At 44.5% G+C, this 18,645-nt stretch overlaps 1 protein-coding gene across 1 annotated transcript in view; it reads left to right on the top strand.

The window, feature by feature from the left end:
- The window catches only part of ppfia2 (PTPRF interacting protein alpha 2), a 647,479-nt gene that overhangs the window by 254,441 nt on the left and 374,393 nt on the right, over nt 1-18,645 (top strand). The window contains exon 6 of the mRNA XM_041215777.1: nt 17,695-17,796. Within this exon, the coding sequence (XP_041071711.1) occupies nt 17,695-17,796 (102 nt within the window). The remainder of the gene's footprint in view (nt 1-17,694; nt 17,797-18,645) is intronic.

Raw genomic sequence — 18,645 nt, 5'->3', positions numbered from 1 at the left:
TCTAATCAGCCATTTCGGCGGGACTTCTCCCATACACATTGGAAACAGTGTGGTGGGGAATATCAGGAAGAAATGCACCGAGCTGCCTCCTTGATGTGCCCCTCCCGCATGAACGTTCTCCGGAGGCTGGCTCCCAGCAGCAATAGCTACCCGTCCAGCCGTAGTGGTAACCAGTTACGGTTTTTAAAAATTCAATTAGCCCTTATTGCATCAGTGCAATGAAATGTTTGAATGGTGCATGAGTCTCAGGCTGTATCGGGAGTTCGTTAGCTCAAAGGAAACGAAATGAAAACAGGAAGTCATCGTTGCCTGCAACTGATATTCATTCAGGTCAACAAAGGAACAAGGCGGCAAGGCTCGGTGAATTATTAAATTAATCAGAACCAAATAAGAAAAAAATAAAGATAAAGAAAATATAAAGAATAAAGAAAATAAATCCCTGTAGGGAGAAAGGTGAAATAGTTCAGTCAGTTCACTGGAACCTGGAGGATCAAAGAACATGTAAGACTGTAACTGGAGATATAAAACATAACGTTGTTACTATTTCAGTAGTACAACACTAATAAGGCAGATGAAAGATGTAAACGAAGTGGAATCTGAGGTTGAGCCCAAGATCAATATAATAAATGATTCCTTTCCTAACGAATATAGGAGAAAAGAATCATGCTTTCCCTCATTGGTGATATTTCAATTTCAGCATAAATCAGCTGGAAGCCCGAAAGAGACTAAAAGGGCTCAAAACAACGGATTCTCGATGAGTAGGTTAATTCTCCGTAAACAGTGAGGGAGCCAAAGAAGCAGATGTATGAAACATTGATAGTCATTTTAAGAGTCAATCATTATTGGGGGCGGTTGATGGCACACTCTACAGACTTCCGATGTCCCTTTAAATATAGCAGTTTAAATCACCGAATGATTCCGACCATGCTCCCTTGAACTAATCTGTTTCTTTTATGTATTTATTAAAATCGTTACTTTTTCATCTATGGTATTTGATGGTCTTCTTTCATGCCCTGCATTTGTTTTCTAGTCTTCTTTTGCTTCCTGTCTATTATTTTGAATGTTATTTGACATTCTGTTGTATTATTAGCCTCGAATTTGTCATGTGTCTAAGACTCATTTTGATTTTACTTTCTCTCGTATCCAAGGAACCCGATCTCATATTTGCTGTACCTTCTTGTGGAAGTTCTTTTAGCTTATGTCCTAATCACCCCCTGTCACCCTTTATAATGCTGCCCCCGCGCCAGCCCTCCAGAACCTCCTATCCATCTGCTCTCCACACCCCCCCCCCCCCACCCACTTCTTTGTCAAATTTAACTATATTGCTTCAATATTGCTCATACCTATGCATTGCATGGGTAGAATGCTCCAGAAGTGTGTTCTGGCTGTGGAGGTTGAGTTATTTCTGATTTCGGTGGACAATGTCAGTAACATAACCCAATCACACTAGTAAAGACCTGCCTGCCTGGCAAGACTTGCATTAGGAATCAGTCAGTGACAGAATGAGAAGCATGCCCTGCAGACCTCAGAGCAATGGAACTGTTTTCCAGACTCTCACAGCAGCCAAAAGGTCTCCAGGTCCCAAAATCTAATAAGTCTTACAAGAACAAAGCCATCTATTTTTTACACTTGTTGCGGAGTCTTTTCAGACCCTCTTAATCTGAGGGATCCTAGACACAAGGCTCACTGCCAGCGAGCTTCTCAGGTAGAGGAAATGGGGTGGGAATGCCATAGACAACTAATTCCTGAGAGCAAGCTAGGATTATGCTTCTTGCCTGCACAGGCATTTTTTTGTAGAATGCATGAAAAATATATAATTCATGAAAAAATGAGCATAATGGGGTGGGGACATAAGGATGAATTTAAATCCACCCACCCCTTGCTGGAGTATTTGAAGGTGGGGGTGCAAGTAGAATAAAGTGGGTGGTCAGCCACCCTCCTTCCTGCCCACCCAGCCTGTTCCCCCCATTTACGGGAATTACAGAGCTGCCAGCCAGTCTGATTGGTTGGCGGCTCTCTGGGGCAAGACTTGCTGTCCCTGAAGGGTGAAAGTCCCACTCTGGGCTAATTAAGGGAGCCCCCAACATTATATTGCTGCAGAGCAGCCATATTTCACACTGGTGAGGTGCTGACCAACTTTTGGGTCATAGGGGTAGGTAATCCATTTTCCCTACCCCCCCCCCCCCAGTAAACTTCACCTCTGAAGCTCTTTATTCACTTTTCCTCGCCATAGCACCTGAGAAATACAGCTTCACCAGGCACAAGGTGGAACAAGATATCAGGGTCCATCCCTCTTCCTCGATCTCCTTTCCAATGTTTGGTGGTCTCTGATATACTCCCAATACAGTTACAGTTCCCTCTTTCCTTTATATTATCTGGAGCTGCACCCTCAAAAAGTAAGGATGGTACAGGTTGAGGAATCTATCTCCACTGCAAAAATAGTAGAAGAAATTGAAATAATTATATTGGCATGTAGATGTACAAGGATACCTATCTATCAGTGAATTGCAGAATGTGCATATTCCAGAAAGGAGTATCATACTGTTATAGCATATGGAAGAACTGCCTGAGAGATTGGAAGTTCAGGGCTGAGGAAAATATCTTTTGCACAGGAAAGTCTTCCTTGGTGCAACATGGAATCATGCAAAGCTTTTAAAGTAGAGCAAGACTTTGTATGGGAGGGTACAATCATGCTATTCATAGTTGATACATTGCAATATTATAAGTTTTATATTGAGTTCCCTATCTTTATACACCTGGTGAGGATATTAAATGACTTATAGCACAGCAGCAGGTCCTAGGATAAGGCTGTTTGTAATTACATGGATCACTATCTCATGTCAGGTACCCATCTGGTGTAACATAGATCACAGGGAAGAACAGATTCCCGCAATGCTACACTAGCTGCAAAATAAATGTTCACTGCCCTATTAGAAAATCTGGGGCACCCCTTGTTCCCACAAGGGCTCTATAGACAAGGCTGTAGGCTGACAATCTTACTTCTACAACTTTCTCCACTTCTGTAACAATATCTTTTTAAAATGCTACAGGCCTACAGCAGAAAACATTCTCCACTCACTAATTGGTGAGCTGCTAAACACAAGTATAATTCACACCTGTAGAGCAATATTTTAATGAGGTTGAATTTGGAAACTTGAATGAACTCAGTATTCATTCCAACCGCAACAGGTCTACTACAGTTGGGCAACTACAGAATAGCCAGAAGGGGCCAAAATGTTTTAAAAAATAACTTTTCTGTAGAATCTTTGTGGGTCAAGAGAAACAGAAGTGTTCCCCCCAGGCTCCACAAGGACTAATATACCACTGATCTTGCTTCCCTCTCAACTCTTGGATTTTCATCCAGACCCCCTCCACAGCACTAACTTAATGCTAGGATCTATTCACCTCTGTCCCTGGGACCTCCTGACACAATTTCTGTTCCAACTTGTTGCCCATGATGTGACTCCTGCTAATTTCGGATGGGAGAAAGAATTAGAATATATAAATGAGGCCTAGGTATTAAATTAATTTGGGCCTTACCCTGAGCTTATCTCTGGGCTTTCTCTCATGCTCCACACCCCATACGCCCCAAGTTAAAACCTACCCATTTATTTGGCAAGTTTCCCCTATCTATTGCTCATATTTTGATTTCTTGTAAACTAGTAATCACAACTGTTGAGAAACTGTTTCTAAGTATTCCCATAAATTATTTTGATGCAACTTACTGTTCCCATTTTAATTGATACATTCAATATCAAGTTTTGTTTTAGAATATATGTTTATGATTGGTTAAGTTGGATCTTTATATTTCTGAACAGAACAAGACTGTCAAGCTGCAATAATAGGCAGTAATGCTTGTGATTTGTCTGTCAAGGTCAGTCACTCATCTCTGGGATTCAACCTTGTCCCAACCATGGACAAAAGAGCTGAATTCCAGAAAGGAGGTAAGATTGATTGCCCTTGACATCTAAGCAGCATTTTACAGAGTTTGACAGCAAAGAGCCCTAGTAAAATTGAAGTCACTTGGAGTCAGAGGATATAACTCCACTGTTGTGGAACACAAAAGCTAAATATTGCAAATGTTAGAAATCTGAAATAAAAACACAATTCTAGAAACAGTCTGCAGGTCAGGCAGCATCTGTGGAGAGAAACAGAGTTAACGTTTCAGGTCAATGATCCCTCATCAGAACAGTTCTGAAGATTGTTCTAAATTTTGGAGACCAATCCTCTCAGCCCCAGGTACATAGTTGCAGGAATTTCTCAAGATAGTATCCTAGGCCCAACCATCTTTAGCTGCTTCAATCATCCATCATAAGTTTGGAAATGGGATCTTCATTGATGATTATATAATGTTCTATTCCTCAGATATTGAAACAATCCATGCACACATGTATCAAGACTGGGACAATATTTAGACTCGGATTTATAAATGACAAGTAACATCCATACCGTGCAAGTATCAGGTGATGGCCATCTCTAACAAGAGAGAGCTCAACCATCTTTGCATAACATTCAATGGCATCAAATGCCCCACCATGAACATCCTAGGGGTCATCATTGACCAGAAACTTAACTGGACCAATTGCATAATTCTGTGAATACAAAAGCATGTCAGAAGCTAGATATTCTGTGTTGTACCTTGTGTGTTCGGTAGCTCTCATGAAGAGGTTCTGAGCCTTGTATAGTTGAACATCCGATGTTTATTGATAACACATAACTATGTACATATATACAGGGTATAGCATAAACTATGAGAGTAAGGAAGTTTTGATGCAATTGCACAGATCTTTGGTGAGATCACGCCTGGAGTACTGTGGACAATTTTTGTCTTCTTATCTAAGGAAATGTAAGACTTAACCTTTGACCTTTGACAGGCTATTCTATGGTTCAGTCACAAGAATTATGTGAAATAATGAGAACACACAAAGCCTAAATTAAACATCTAATGTCTTTACTAGTTTTGGTAGGAATACCAGTTAACAGTGTAATACACTGTTTACAGTAAGCTATTTATATGATCACCTGGTAAGCGGTCAACTCCCATTGATCATACTCTTCAGCAACTGACCAAGTGGGGGCGGGGGTGGGGGGGATGGTGATGGGGACAATCTGGCAAGAAGGCCAAAAATTGATCTTACGCCATCATGAAACCAGTTTGAGATTGTTCACTCAGTCTGTCAATGGCAGGGCGCGTTTCCCACCGTCGCACATTGGGAACGTCATTAGAATATATTTGCATCTAATTATAAGACCTGCATGCCGGAATCATCCCCCCATGTCAAATTTGCTGCTCAAGTCAGTGTGACTTCAGAACGGCATGCTTCATGACTGCCTTTCAAAAGCGTGCACCTAGCGACCTGAAGTTCGAGGGGAACTTGGAGTTGAGTGCACATAACGTTGCACAGAGCTTGTGAGCATCACCCATTGGACATCAAAGTAGAGGGACCGTGCATTTGTGGGGGGCACAGGCAAGTCGCGTTTACCTGGCTGGCTTTCAGAGTCATGCTAGGGTAAGTGCTCCAGTGCAGATCAGGCTGGGAGGGGTGGGGGGCAAGGCGAGAGGGGTGGGAGAGGGAAGCGGCCACGCACTTGAAAAAGCTTGTCAGTAGTGAGCATTGTTCCTCAGCTGAGATCCTTCAGCTGCAGTTCCATTGACATACTTGAAGCCGGGACTCTGAAGCTTTTCTGCCCACTCAAGCAACGCAAAAGCATGAGAGTGCCAGCAAATGCTCCAGGACTTTTCACCACTGTGGGGGGAGCGGAAACTGCAAATCAATGCACATTTTAGGGAGCAGCAGAGCAATTGTCCGACTGGGTAAGTTGTACAATCCCCTTGTGAAAGGCAGCCATGCCAGAGTCACTGACCATAAGACCATAAGACGGAGCAGAAGTTGGCCATTTGGCCCATCGAGTCTGCTCCGCCATTCAATGAGATCATAGCTGATCTGATAATCCTCAACTACACTTTCCTGCCTTTTCCCCATAACCCTTGATTCCCTTACTGAATAAAAATCTGTCTATCTCAGCCTTGAATATACTTAACAACCCAGCCTGTACCACTCTACAGTAAAGAATTCCACAGATTCCCTACCCTCTGAGAAAGAAGAAATTCCTTCTCATCTCTGTCTTAAATGGGCAACCCCTTACTCTGATTATGCCCTCTGGTCCTAGACACTCCCACAAGAGGAAACAACCTCTCAGCATCTACCCTGTCAAGACCCCTAAGAATCTTATATATTTCAATAAGGTCGCCTCTCATTCTTCTAAACTCCAATGAGTACAGGCCCAATCCACTGAACCTCTCCTCATAAGAAAATCCCTCCATCCCCAAGATCAACCAAGTGAACCTTCTCTGGACTGCCTCCAGTGCCAGTATATCCTTAGATAAGGGGATCAAAACTGTTTACAATATTCTAGTGTGGTCTAATTAGTGCCTAGTATAGTTTTAGCAAGACTTCCCTATTCTTGTATTCCACTGCTTTTGAAATAAAGGCCGTCATTTGCCCTCCCTATTACGTGCTGAACTTGTATGCTAGCTTTTTGTGATTCATGCATGAGGACCCCCAAGTCCCTCTGTGCTGTAGCTTTCTGCAGTTTTTTTCCATTTAAATAATATTATCTCCTTTATTCTTCCAGCAAAAGTGCATAACCTCACATTTTCCCACATTATATTCCATCTGCGAAGTTTTGCCCACTTACTTAACCTATCTATATCCCTCAGTGGACTCTTTGTGTCATCCTCACTGCTTGCCTTCCCACCTATTTTTGAGTCATCCGCAAACTTGGTGATGGTAAATTCACTTCATCAAAGTCATTAATATATATTGTAAATAATTGTGGCCCCAGCACTGATCTCTGTGTCATTCCACTACAGGTTGCATTCCTGAAAGTGCCCCTTTATCCCAACCCTCTTGTCTTCTATTAGTTAGCCAATTCTCTATCCATGCTAATATACTACCCCCAATACCATGGCCTGTTATCTTATTAAGCAGCCTTATGTGCAGTACCTTATCAATCGCCTTTTGAAAATGAGGCCTTTAGCACCATTAGTTTCCATAGTACTTTTTCTCTAGTGATAGTTATTGGGCAGAATTTTGCCCTTGGGAGGCGGGCGGGCTCCACCGCCGAAACGGGGCCCACCGCCATTTTGAGTGGGTGGGCCAATTAAGGCTCTCCCAGTGGGCTGCCCGACGGGAAGCTCTATGCACTTACTGTGCGGAGGGTGGAGGGATTCCCCAACTGTCAAAGTGACAATGTCACACGAGATGGGACATTTTAATAAGAAGCCTAGAAACGTTATTAATGTTTTTAAAAATGAATATGAAACCTCATCCCGCCAGTGGATGAGGTTTCATGTTTTTTCTCCTTCCCGCTGGGGCTCCTGGCCTGCCTGCCAGCCTTAAGGTTGGACGTGCAGGGTCTTTAATTATCTTAATTATCCTGTCAATGGCCTCAATTGGCCATTGACAGGTTGGCGGGCGGACAGCTGATTTCACTGTTTGCCCGCCTTCCTAAAGATTTAAATGGACCGGGATGATGGCATCATGATCTTATGAAATATATTCTAATAATGTTCCCTTATGTGTGATGGTGGGAAACGCGCCCTGCCATTGACAGACTGAAAATAAAATCCCGCATCATTTTCACATCAGCGAGCGGGCCCCGCCCCCAACTCGCCAACGAGAAAATTCTGGCCATTGTATTTATTTCTTCCCCCCATTTTGCCCTTGATTATTTAGTATTTTTGGAATGCTATTAGTGTCTTCTACTGTGAATACTGATGAAAAGCATTTATTCAACTTCTCTGCCATTTCCTGGTTCCCCGTTATTATTTCCCCTGCCTCATTCTCTAAGGGGCCCATGTTCACTCTAGCCTCTCTCTTTCTTTTTATATAGTTAAAGAAGCTCTTACTGTCTGTTTTGATATTACTTGCTACTTTACCCTCAAAGTTTATTTTCTCCCTCTTGATTTTTTTTTGGTCATCTTTTGGTGGTTTTCAAAAAAATCCCAATCCTCTGGCTTACCACCAATCTTTGCCTCATTGTATATTTTTTCTTTCAAGTTGATACTATCCTAACTTCCTTGGTTAACCATGGTTGGTTTATCCCCTTCCAAGAATCCTTCTTCCTCAGTAGGATATATCTTTGCTGTGAGTCATGAACTATTTTCTTAAATGCCAGTCATTATTTATCAACCATCTTTTCTGATAAACTCCTCTCCCAGTGCACTGCAGCCAACTCTGCCCTCATTCTTTTGTAATTACCCTCATTTAAGTTTAGTGCAGTTATTCCTGACCCAAGTTTCTCACTTTCAAACTGAATACTAAATTCTATCATGTTATGGTCACTGTTTCCTAGGGATCTTTTACTTTGAGATAATTTATTAAACTCATTACACATCACCAGATCCAAAATAGCCTGATCCATGGTTGGATCCACAACATATTGCTCTAGGAAACTGTCCCGATTACAGTCTATGAATTCTTGCTCATGGCTACCTCTGCCAATTTGATTATCCCAATCTATATGAAGATTAAAGTCATCTATGATTAATGTACAGTCTTTTTTACATGCCCTCATTATCTCCTGATTTATTCTCTGTCCTATAGTATAGCTATTGATAGGGGGCCTATAGACTATTCCCACCAGTGTTGTCTTCCCCTTGTTATTTCTTAACTCCGCCCATATGGATTCTATATCTTCCGATCCAAGATCATTTCTTGCTATCGTACTTATCCCGTCTCATACAAACAAAGCTACCCTGCCGCCCTTTCCTTCCTGCCTGTCCTTTCGAAAAGTCACATTCCCCTGAATATTCAGTTCCCAGCTTTGATCTCCTTGTAACCATGTCTCCTTAATGGCTATAAGATTAACCTCTATTTGTGCCATTAATTCATTAATTTTGTTCTGAATACTATGTGCACTTAAGTAAAGTAATATTTTGCCTGTTTACCATTTTTTCCTCCTTTGACCCTATTTGCTGCTTTTTTAATGATTGTACACTCTGTCCCTTCCTGTCACACTCTGGGAATCATTACCTAAATAGTTGACCTGCAACGGTGCTATATCCTTTTGCTTTGTAAGCCAATGTATCCCCTCTCCAGAACCCCCCTCGCCCTCTATTTAGTTTAAAGCCCTCTCTACCGCCCTAGTTATTCAGTTCGCCAGGACATTGGTCCCAGCACGGTTCAAGTGAAGCCCGTCCCACCAGAACAGCTCCCCTTTACCCCAGTACTGGTGCCAGTGCCCCATGAACTGAAACCCATCCCTCCCACACCAATCTTTGAGCCACGCATTTATCTCCTTGACTTTATTTATCCAATGCCAGTTTGCCCGTGGTTTAGGTAGTAATCCTGAGATTATTATCTTGGAGGATCTGTTTTTTAATTCAGCTCCTAACTGTTCAAATTCTTTCAGCAAAACCTCCTCTCTAGTCCTATCAATGTTGTTGATACCAACGTGGACGACAACAACTGGATCCCTCCTCTCCAGCCCTGAGGAGATGTCCTTAATCCAGGCACCAGAGAAGCAATACAGCTTTCAGGACTCATGCTCACGATTGCAGAGAACAGTATCTAATCCCCTAATTATACTGTCCCCTACCACTACTATGTTCCTATTTCCTTCTCCCATTTGAATGGTCCCAGTACCATGATGCCATCATCAGTTCGCTCATCCTCCCTGCAGTCCTGCTCCCGTCCACACAACTTGCAAGAATCTCGTATCTGTTGGACAATTGCAGGCACCAAGGCTCCTCGAATGCTACCCCTTGGGTCCCCTTACCTGCCTCACCTGCATTCACACCCTCCTGTCCCTGATCACAGACCAAATTTGAATTACCTAATCTGATGGGTGTGACTGCCTCCGGGAGCAAAGTGTCCAGGTAACTTTCCCTTTCCCTGACGTGGCGCAATGTCTGCAGCTCAGACTCCAGCTCCTCAACTTGGATCCGAAGTTCCTTGAGCTGTGAATACTTGTTACAGATGTGTCCGCTCTAGATCATCTTGGTGTCCAGCAGGTCCCACATGCTGCAGCAACAATACATCATCCGACCTGCCATCACTATCGCATTTTATTTAATTTATTAACTAATTACTCTAGTATCCCTGCTCTTTACACTTGAAAAATCTCCCGCTCTTTACACTTTATTGTAATTATTTTTTTATACCAGTATTGATCTTATACTTAACAAGCTAATTTTAAGGAAAAAAAGACAAACTGAAGACCTTACTTTTACTTTAAAGACTAGAAATACTCACAAGTCCTACTCATCAATCAGCTGCTTTCCTTGCACTCGTGACACATTGTGGTTCATGATGTCACTCAGCCACTGGTCTCACATGTACTCTACCCGCTCTTTTTTAAATGACATCTCCCCGCTTTCCACACTCTTTTTTAAATGAAGCCCCCCCCCACCGCTGTTTTTAAATAAAGTCTCCTCGTCCTCTGCACTCTTTTTAAAATGAAGTCTCCATGCTTTTGTTAAAATGAAGTCTCCTCGCTCTCCATACTCTTTTAAAATGAAGTCTCCCTGCGCTTTTTAAAATGGCCTGTTTCTGTCCTATATATCTTATATACATATATATCTTATATGTAATCGTATGATGTGCAGGTTCATGGGTAGGAGCACTGGCCTCTTGCTGCTTCACTGCATGAGTCTGGTCTGTGAGTGAGTGTTGGTGGGCTATCTATGGTTAGGTGAAGGATCATAAACATGCTTGATCCTCACTTGGTACACATGAACTTTCAGCAGGGATCCTGGGTGTCTCCTATCCAGAGGAGCACACAGCCTCTTGGACCAGTGACCATTATGGTTCAAGCTAACAGTGCAACCTTACTGCGTGGCTTAGGAGAATGCCTGAGCCGAGAGCACAGCATGCAGTCCAATGGCTGAAGTGGCCAACAATCAGTCAAATGGAATGGGGTGGAGGTGGTTAGGGTTTCAGAGAGCCAATGAGCACACTACACGCTGGCCATCCAAGTAGTAGTCAGCGCTTTCCTGAATGCGTGAAGGGGCCTTCAGACTGAACGAAGAGAAGTTCTTAGTACACCTATGCTAACCAACACACCTCTCTCTTTGATCCTGCAGGAGGAGAACATCATGATCATGGAGCCTGGCGACTTAGAGGTATTCCTCATGGCTTACAGAGACCAGAGAAGAAGAAGTAGAGAGCAGTGGAGGTGCCTGCCCCAGCAAAGTGAGGCGCACCTCTCTAAAGATGAAGAGGCAGCAGTGCCCTCTGTGCATGCAGCTGTAAATCCACAGTGAGCCGTTTCGTGTAGGAGCCTCGCTAGACCCAGGATCTATAGATGGCGTCTGCAATTCCTGCAGATGACCGAGAACCAGTGTTGCTAAAGACTGTGCAGGGAACTGGTCAGTCACATATGTCACCTGATGCAGGATTTGGTGCTATGGGAACATGGAAGGCAACCACTGCAAGTGGCGATGAAAGTGACTGCAATGCTCAATTTCTATGCCAGTGTGTCCTTCCAGGGCTCCACAGGTGACCTGTGCGGGATCTCGCAAGCCTCCACACACAAGTGTACCCTGTAGGTCATGGACGCCATCTTCACAAAGGCACAGAACTTTGTGCATTTCACCCGGGATCAGGAAAGCCAGGAAGCAAGAGCGCTGGGATTTGCTCAGATCTGTTTTCCCACAGTTGCAGGGTGCCATCGACTGCACTCATATGGTGCTTAGATCTCCATGGCAACAAGCATTCAAATGCAAGGACTTTCACTTGCTGAATATTCAGCGACCATCACAAACACATCCTACAGGTCTGCACACAATTCCCAGGCAGTGTCCACGACTCATGCATCCTTAGTAAGACTGAAATCCCTGACATCCTCTAGAGTCCAGAGAGTCTGCAGGGTTGGCTTCTCAGCAAGGATTATCCAGAGAGAATGTGTCTGATGATGCCCTGATGGCGTCCTCAGACTGCACCAGAGTGATGCTATAACAAGGCCCATGCCGCAACCTGGACTTTGGTGGAGCAAGTGTCAGGTATTTTGAAAATGAGGTTCCGATGCCTCAACAGGTCTGGTGGGGCACTGCAATACAGCCCCCAGAGTGATTCGCACATCATTGTCACTTGCTGTGCACTACACAACCTGGCGCTGCAATGGGGGGAGGACCTGGCTGAGGAGGAGATGGAGGAGCTGCACATATCCTCCAATGAGGAGGACGTTGAATGGGATGACAATGATGAGGTCCTCGAAGGCGAGGATGCCAGCAGTGAGGCCTGTGCAATGACTAGACAAGGCAGGCGCACTCACGAGGCCCTCATAGCTGCAAGATTTGTGGAGGATGATGACAATATGCAGTGAGGGCAGTCTGGACACACTCACCTTGCATCTGTGAGCGTTTTACTCCCATGTGGCTGATGACAGTTCACATACCCTCAGTGCTCAGGCTCATGTCATAGAAATGCAGCGCGGCCCCAGTAGTTGCTAGATTCCAGGAGGATGAGGACAACATGCAGTGAGGACACTCCACAGGTTTTCACATTGCCTCTGTGAATGTCTGGCTTCTGGCTGGCTGAGGACAGCTCGCTTGCATTCTGTGATCTGGGTCATTACACAGAGACGCAGCTGTGAAATTTTAAACTCTTGTTGCCACAGATATCTAAGCACCTGATCCTTTATCAACCTTTAGCAGCTGCCCCCTTCAAGAGCACAGGGCCACCGGTCACAGCTGGGGGCCCAGCCCCACCTCAAAGGTGCTGAGAGCACACAGAGAGAATGACAGAACTCTGTGTGGCCTGCCCACGACATTCTGACAGCAAGGTACAGGCATCACCAGTGGGTGTGAAGCCAGACCATCACTTTGGTCTGAAGGCTACACACTGCACAGGGAAGAGACCCTGGACTGAGACACCTGCATTTATCTTGTGCAGGAGCCAACGTTTCACATCAGATTGACATGAACACTGCAAGGAGCCATAGGCAAGGAGATATTCTTGTGAGTTAATTTACAATAGTGAACATTAAGTACATGGGAATAACATCCATGCCCAAGCTGTGCAACTACATCTTAGAACCATAGAACCATAGAAAAGTTACAGCACAGAAGTAGGTCATTCGGCCCATCTTGTCCATGCCAGCCCGAGGACACCCTTTCTAATCCCACTTTCCTGCACCCGGCCCATAGCCCTGCACCTTACAGCACTTAAGTGCAGATCCAGGTATTTCTTAAAAGAGTTTAGAGTTTCTGCCTCTACCACCAACTTAGACAGTGAATTCCAGATACTCACTACCCTCTGCGTATAAAAGTTCTTCCTCATGTCCCCCCTACATCTTCTGCCACTTATCTTGAATCTATGTCCCCTGGTTCTAGAATTCTCCATCAAGGGAAACAATTTTATCCTGTCCATTCTATCTATTCCCCTCATAATTTTGTACACCTCAATCAAGACACCTCTCAGCCTTCTTTGTTCTAAGGAAAATAACCCCAACCTATCCAATCTTTCCTCGTAGCTGCACTTTTCTAACCCTGGCAACATTCTTGTAAACCTCCTCCGCACTCTCTCCAGAGCTATTACATCCTTCCTGTAATGTGGTGACCAGAACTGCACACAATACTCCGGTTGTGGCCTCACCAGTGTTTTATACAATTCCAACATTATATCCTTACTTTTGTATTCTATACCTCTGCCAATGAAGGAGAGCATTCCATATGCCTTCTTTACAACCTTGTCTACTTGAACTGCTGCCTTCAGGGACCTGTGTACATGTACGCCAAGATCTCTCACTTCATCCACCCCTCTTAGTACATTCCCATTTGTAATCCCTGTAACTGTTTGACCTCCCTAAATGTATGACCTTCTTCTTGACCTTCCTAAACCTGCCACTATGTCTTGGTGCTCCCCTGACATTTGTAGGGGAGGTGGAGGCAGTCTGCTGACTGCTACCCCCATCTATGATTACCTTGGCGGGTGTCCTCTGGAGAGCCGAGACCTGGAGAGCCCTGGCCTGCTTTCGGGACCCTGTGTCCTTGGCCTGTGGAGCTGGAGCTGCTGGGCTCATGATAAGAGGGGATTCTACTGGGCCAGACACTCCTGGAGTCACCTGGGTGGACGGCCGCAGGGTGTGCACCTGCTGATCCTCCTTCCTATAGGTGCCTGAGGGCCCCTGGCTGACTCCTGGAAGAGAAGGGGAAGCTAGAGTGAGATGGAGCTGCACCCCACCCCCCCCTACACGCCTCTCACATTGACACTGTTAGAGGCTAACTATGGTATCAGCGATGGAGTTCAGCCAATACAACAGTGCAGGACTGATGTCCTGGGCCAAGTCTCCATGGTGGCAACCATCCTACCAGTGTTTACCTTGGTAAGTTGGCATCCCAGTGCTATAATCTCAGACTGATGGTGGACAGACCATGCCTTTCAATCTAAGGAGTGCAGCAAACGTCCCTTCCTCATGTTCCCAAGCTTGCATTTGCCACTTCAGCAGCTGAGGTATACCCAAGTCCAGAGGCTTGTCATCTGACTCAGACTCAACAGATTTCTGGCCTCCAGCAGTCCTCTGAGTGCCAGAAACCTGGTAAGTCCCTGCCTCCAGCTGCTGTGGATCAGACAGTGCAACATGCTCACCAGGTTGTGACCCCCAAGGCTACTCCAGAACTAGGTCCCACCAAAGTATATACATCTGCTCTGGTGGAGGGTGTGGATGAGTACTGTGATGGGCTTTCCAATAGGGTGTCATCAGATTCTTCTTCCAAGGCAGCTTGAGTGAGGACTTAGGTCGTGGACCCCTTGGTTGCTTCGTAGATGTGCCTGCGAAAGCAAGGAGAGATAACTAGTGCATGGCAAAGGACTGCAGAACAGGGAAACTGACTCACAGCATGGTTGTCTGATGGATGTCGCATTGCTGGATCCTTACTTAGTTGACCACTGCCAACCTCACCATCAGCACAGGAATGGTCCAAATTGTCACAGGCCAGTTGGATGACTATTTTCAAAGTCTGTGAGAACCTTGATGTCAGGCATTCCTTCACCAGTCTGCAACTTCGCCTTTTGTTGTGTGCTAGCTTGTCCTGCATGAAGACAGATAGAGAGAGAATGTAAGGAGGATGCCTGCCTGGCATCTGTGGGTGGTGAATGGTGCCATGGATGGAATGAGAACACGAGCCACTGGTAGATGAAGGTGTGTGTGATAGTGTGAATGGTGATGTCCCTTGAACTGGCAGTGAGCGAGATCCCTGTGGATGTGTGATGGGGTTTGTGAGTGTGTGAGTTGAGAGTGATGAGAAGAGTGACTCAACCTGGTGGAATATAGGAGACCATTCATCCTCTTTTGGCTGTCTTCTTTTGCAGGGCTTTGACCCTCACCACCGCTCCCACTGCCTCCCATGCTGGATTTATCACCTTGCTTGCTGATCTTCGCCCAGAGTGGGGATAGAGGATTTCACGGCACGCCTCCACTGTGTCCAGCAGGCGCCTGAGGGAGGTGTCACTAAATTTGGAGGCAGCATGTTTCCTCCCTTTGGCAGGCATCACACTGCAACAGCTTCCAATCCCTTAGTTAGTGCTAGCTCTGTTCAAGGATACCCATTAAATATGGCACCCTGATTACTGAAGGCCTGAGGTGATGTCAGGGATGGTGAATCAGAGGCTGCCCTGCCAGTGATCTGGCGTGTTTCCTGGGAAAGCTCTATTAATGAGGTGGGACTAGCCGGGAATAGGACAATATGGCACAAAAATCTGCCATTGTGGCCTGCAGGTAAAACGTGCTTTTTCTACCACACTTTGTGAAAATCTGGGATGATTCCACCCATAAAGTTTAACTAAGGTTAGCACAGCTTTGAAGCATGGCTGTCTTTTGTGTTTAGCTCAGGGCTTCTGACTAAACATTCCATGGCTTCAAAAGTATAATCTTCTTCACAGCAGCCTGCAGCTTTTAGTAGGTTTTGCTTTACTTCAAAAAGTTTTTTGAAGTAAAATATTCTGGTAAGATTTGGTAAATTTCTGTACAACTGCCTACAGCAAATACCATTCTGTATTTCACTAAAATACCTCAAGCCTCAATCACATATTTAAGTTAGTCCGGAATATTAGCATTTCTTACAGAAGGATACTGGCCTTAAAGGGGGTGCATTGAAGGTTCGCTCAATTGTTTCATGGGATGAGAGAGTTTTTCTATGAGCAGAGATTAAGTAGAATGGGCCTGTATTCTCTCGAGTTCAGAAGAAAGAGTGTCATAAAGTCATTTACGGCACAGAAGGATGCCACTTGACCCATCGAGTCAATGCTCAGTCTCTGTAGAGCAAACCAGTCAATCCCATTCCCATCTATTCCTGTAGCCCTGCAAGTTTATCTTCTTCAAGTGACCATCCAGTTTTACTTTGACATCGTTGATCATCTCTGCTTCCACCACACTTGTGGGCATGAGTTTCAGGTCATTATCACTTGCTGCATAAAATAGTGCTTCCTCAGATCTCCCCTGCATCTCTTGCTTGCAATCTTATATCCCTGTCCCCATAGTCTTTGTACCCTCAGCTAAAGGGAATAGTTTCTCCTTGTCCACCTTATCCAAATTAATCATAACCTTGTACACCTAAATGACCTCAATCTCCTTTGCTCCAAGGAGAACAGCTTCTCCAGATTAACCTTGCCCTTAAAATCCCCCATCCCTGGAACCATTCTGGTAAATCCCCTCTGTATTCTCTAATAACCCTCAACTTTCCTGAAGTATGGTGACCAGAACCGGATGCAATACTCTAGTTGTGGCCTAACAAGAGCTTTACGAAGGTTCAGCATAACTGCCTGATTTTTCACTCAGTACCTCTATTTATGAAGCCTGAGATCTCATATGCTTTGCTAACCATTCTCTCAATATGTCCTGCCTTCTTCAAAGATTTAGGCACATGTAATCCAGGTCCCTCTATCCCTGCAAACTCTTTAGAGCTGTGCCAGTAAACTATATTACTTCTCCCTATCCCTTCTGCCAAAATTCATCATCTCACATTTCTCTGTATTAAATTCCATCTTCCACTTGTCTGCTCATTCTGCTAGCCTACTTATGTTCTGTTGCAGTCGATTTGTATCATCCTCACTGATTGCCGCTCTCCCAAGTTCGGTATGATTGGCAAATTTTTAAATTTTATTCTGGAGCAGTGGTCCTTGCAACCATCCTTGTGGAAAACCACTGTCTACCATCCTCCAGCCTGAAAAATAAGCATTTGCCATGACTCATTGTTCTCTGCCCTAAAGGCAATTTTTTATCCAAGCTGACAGTGATCCTCCTATTCCATGAGCCGCAATTTTGTTAACCAGCCTTTTATGTAGTACTTTGCCAAATGCTTTCTTAAAATCCATACAGACAATGTACATTGAAGAGAAATTTCTTCACTCAAAGGGTTGTGAATTCTTTGGAATTGTCTGCCCCAAAGAGCTGTGGATGCAAGTTGCTGAGTATATTCAAGGCTGATGTCATTTGGAACTCTAAGGGATCAAGGGAAATGGGGATTGGGCAGGAAAGTGGGGTTGACGTCGAGGATCAGCTATGATTTTATTAAACGGCTCGAGGAGCCATATGGCCGACTCCTCTTATTTCTCATGTTCTTAATATTCTTATGAAAAAGTCATAATAAGTGTGACCCACATCTACTGTAATTCATCTGTAGATTCAATTTCTTGTTAGATTTGCATTAAACTCAGCCACGAATTAATATTTTAATATATCCCTTAACAGGAGTTTGCTGCACTGACAAAGGAGTTAAATACTTGCAGAGAACAACTGTTGGAAAAAGAAGAGGAGATTTCTGAACTTAAAGCTGAGAGGAACAATACAAGAGTAAGTTATTAAAATATAGCAGTGTATTTGGGGGTATGGATAATTAATAGTTTCAAGAGAATTTATTCACACATGCTTACACTTATTCATTCTGTGGCTAAAATGTGAGTTTTCTCTACCAACCAATAAAATGAGAGCTGAATTAATTCTCTAAATCAAGTGTAAACTGCAATTAGGAAGCAAAGAAAATCCACTTTGTTATGTTCTAAAGTGCTGCAAAACTGTGTGATAATAAGAGAGGAATGGCAGTTTTATTGGCAAGGGACCAGGGACGGTAAAGGTCTTAAGGGCCACATCTTCAGCACCCCACTTCCAGGATAGACTGGGGCATCAAAGATGGTAAGAGATAGTTTAAAGCAGCTACACAAGTCAGCTAGCATTGTTTTGGATGTGGTTGACTCATGCACAGGGTCCTTACAATGTGCAACTCAAAGATTTTAGAAGAGCCACCATAATTTTGAGGCTCAGCCTCATTTAAACTTGCCTGGTAAACTGCACGTGTCAGAATTTTGCTACCATTTTGTTTTGCCACAGCCATTGACTGGACAGAAGATTCCTGTCTCCAAAGTGCCTTGACATTAAAGACAATAGGGAGAATTTTCTCCCCATCGGGTGGGCCAATCAGGATCGGGTGCAGGCGGGCCCAGAGCCAATCGCTGCCCGCAGTCGGCTGCACACCGCCATTTTACATGGGCAGGCCAATTAAGATGTGACGCGCACCCGGTAGCGCTCAGTGCTACCTGTGCGGGCAGGGGAGGAGGGAGAATCGGGGCCTGTGCTCTTTCGCGCATGCATGCAAAAGAGCACAGAAATCTCCCTGAGCCACGGAGCTGCCCTAAGGGAGATTAA

This window comes from Carcharodon carcharias, chromosome 21 (genome assembly GCF_017639515.1).
Source record: "Carcharodon carcharias isolate sCarCar2 chromosome 21, sCarCar2.pri, whole genome shotgun sequence".
Taxonomy (NCBI): Eukaryota; Metazoa; Chordata; class Chondrichthyes; order Lamniformes; family Lamnidae; genus Carcharodon; species Carcharodon carcharias.
Note: the sequence above shows the minus strand (reverse complement) of the source record. Positions and strands in the feature narration are given on the sequence as shown.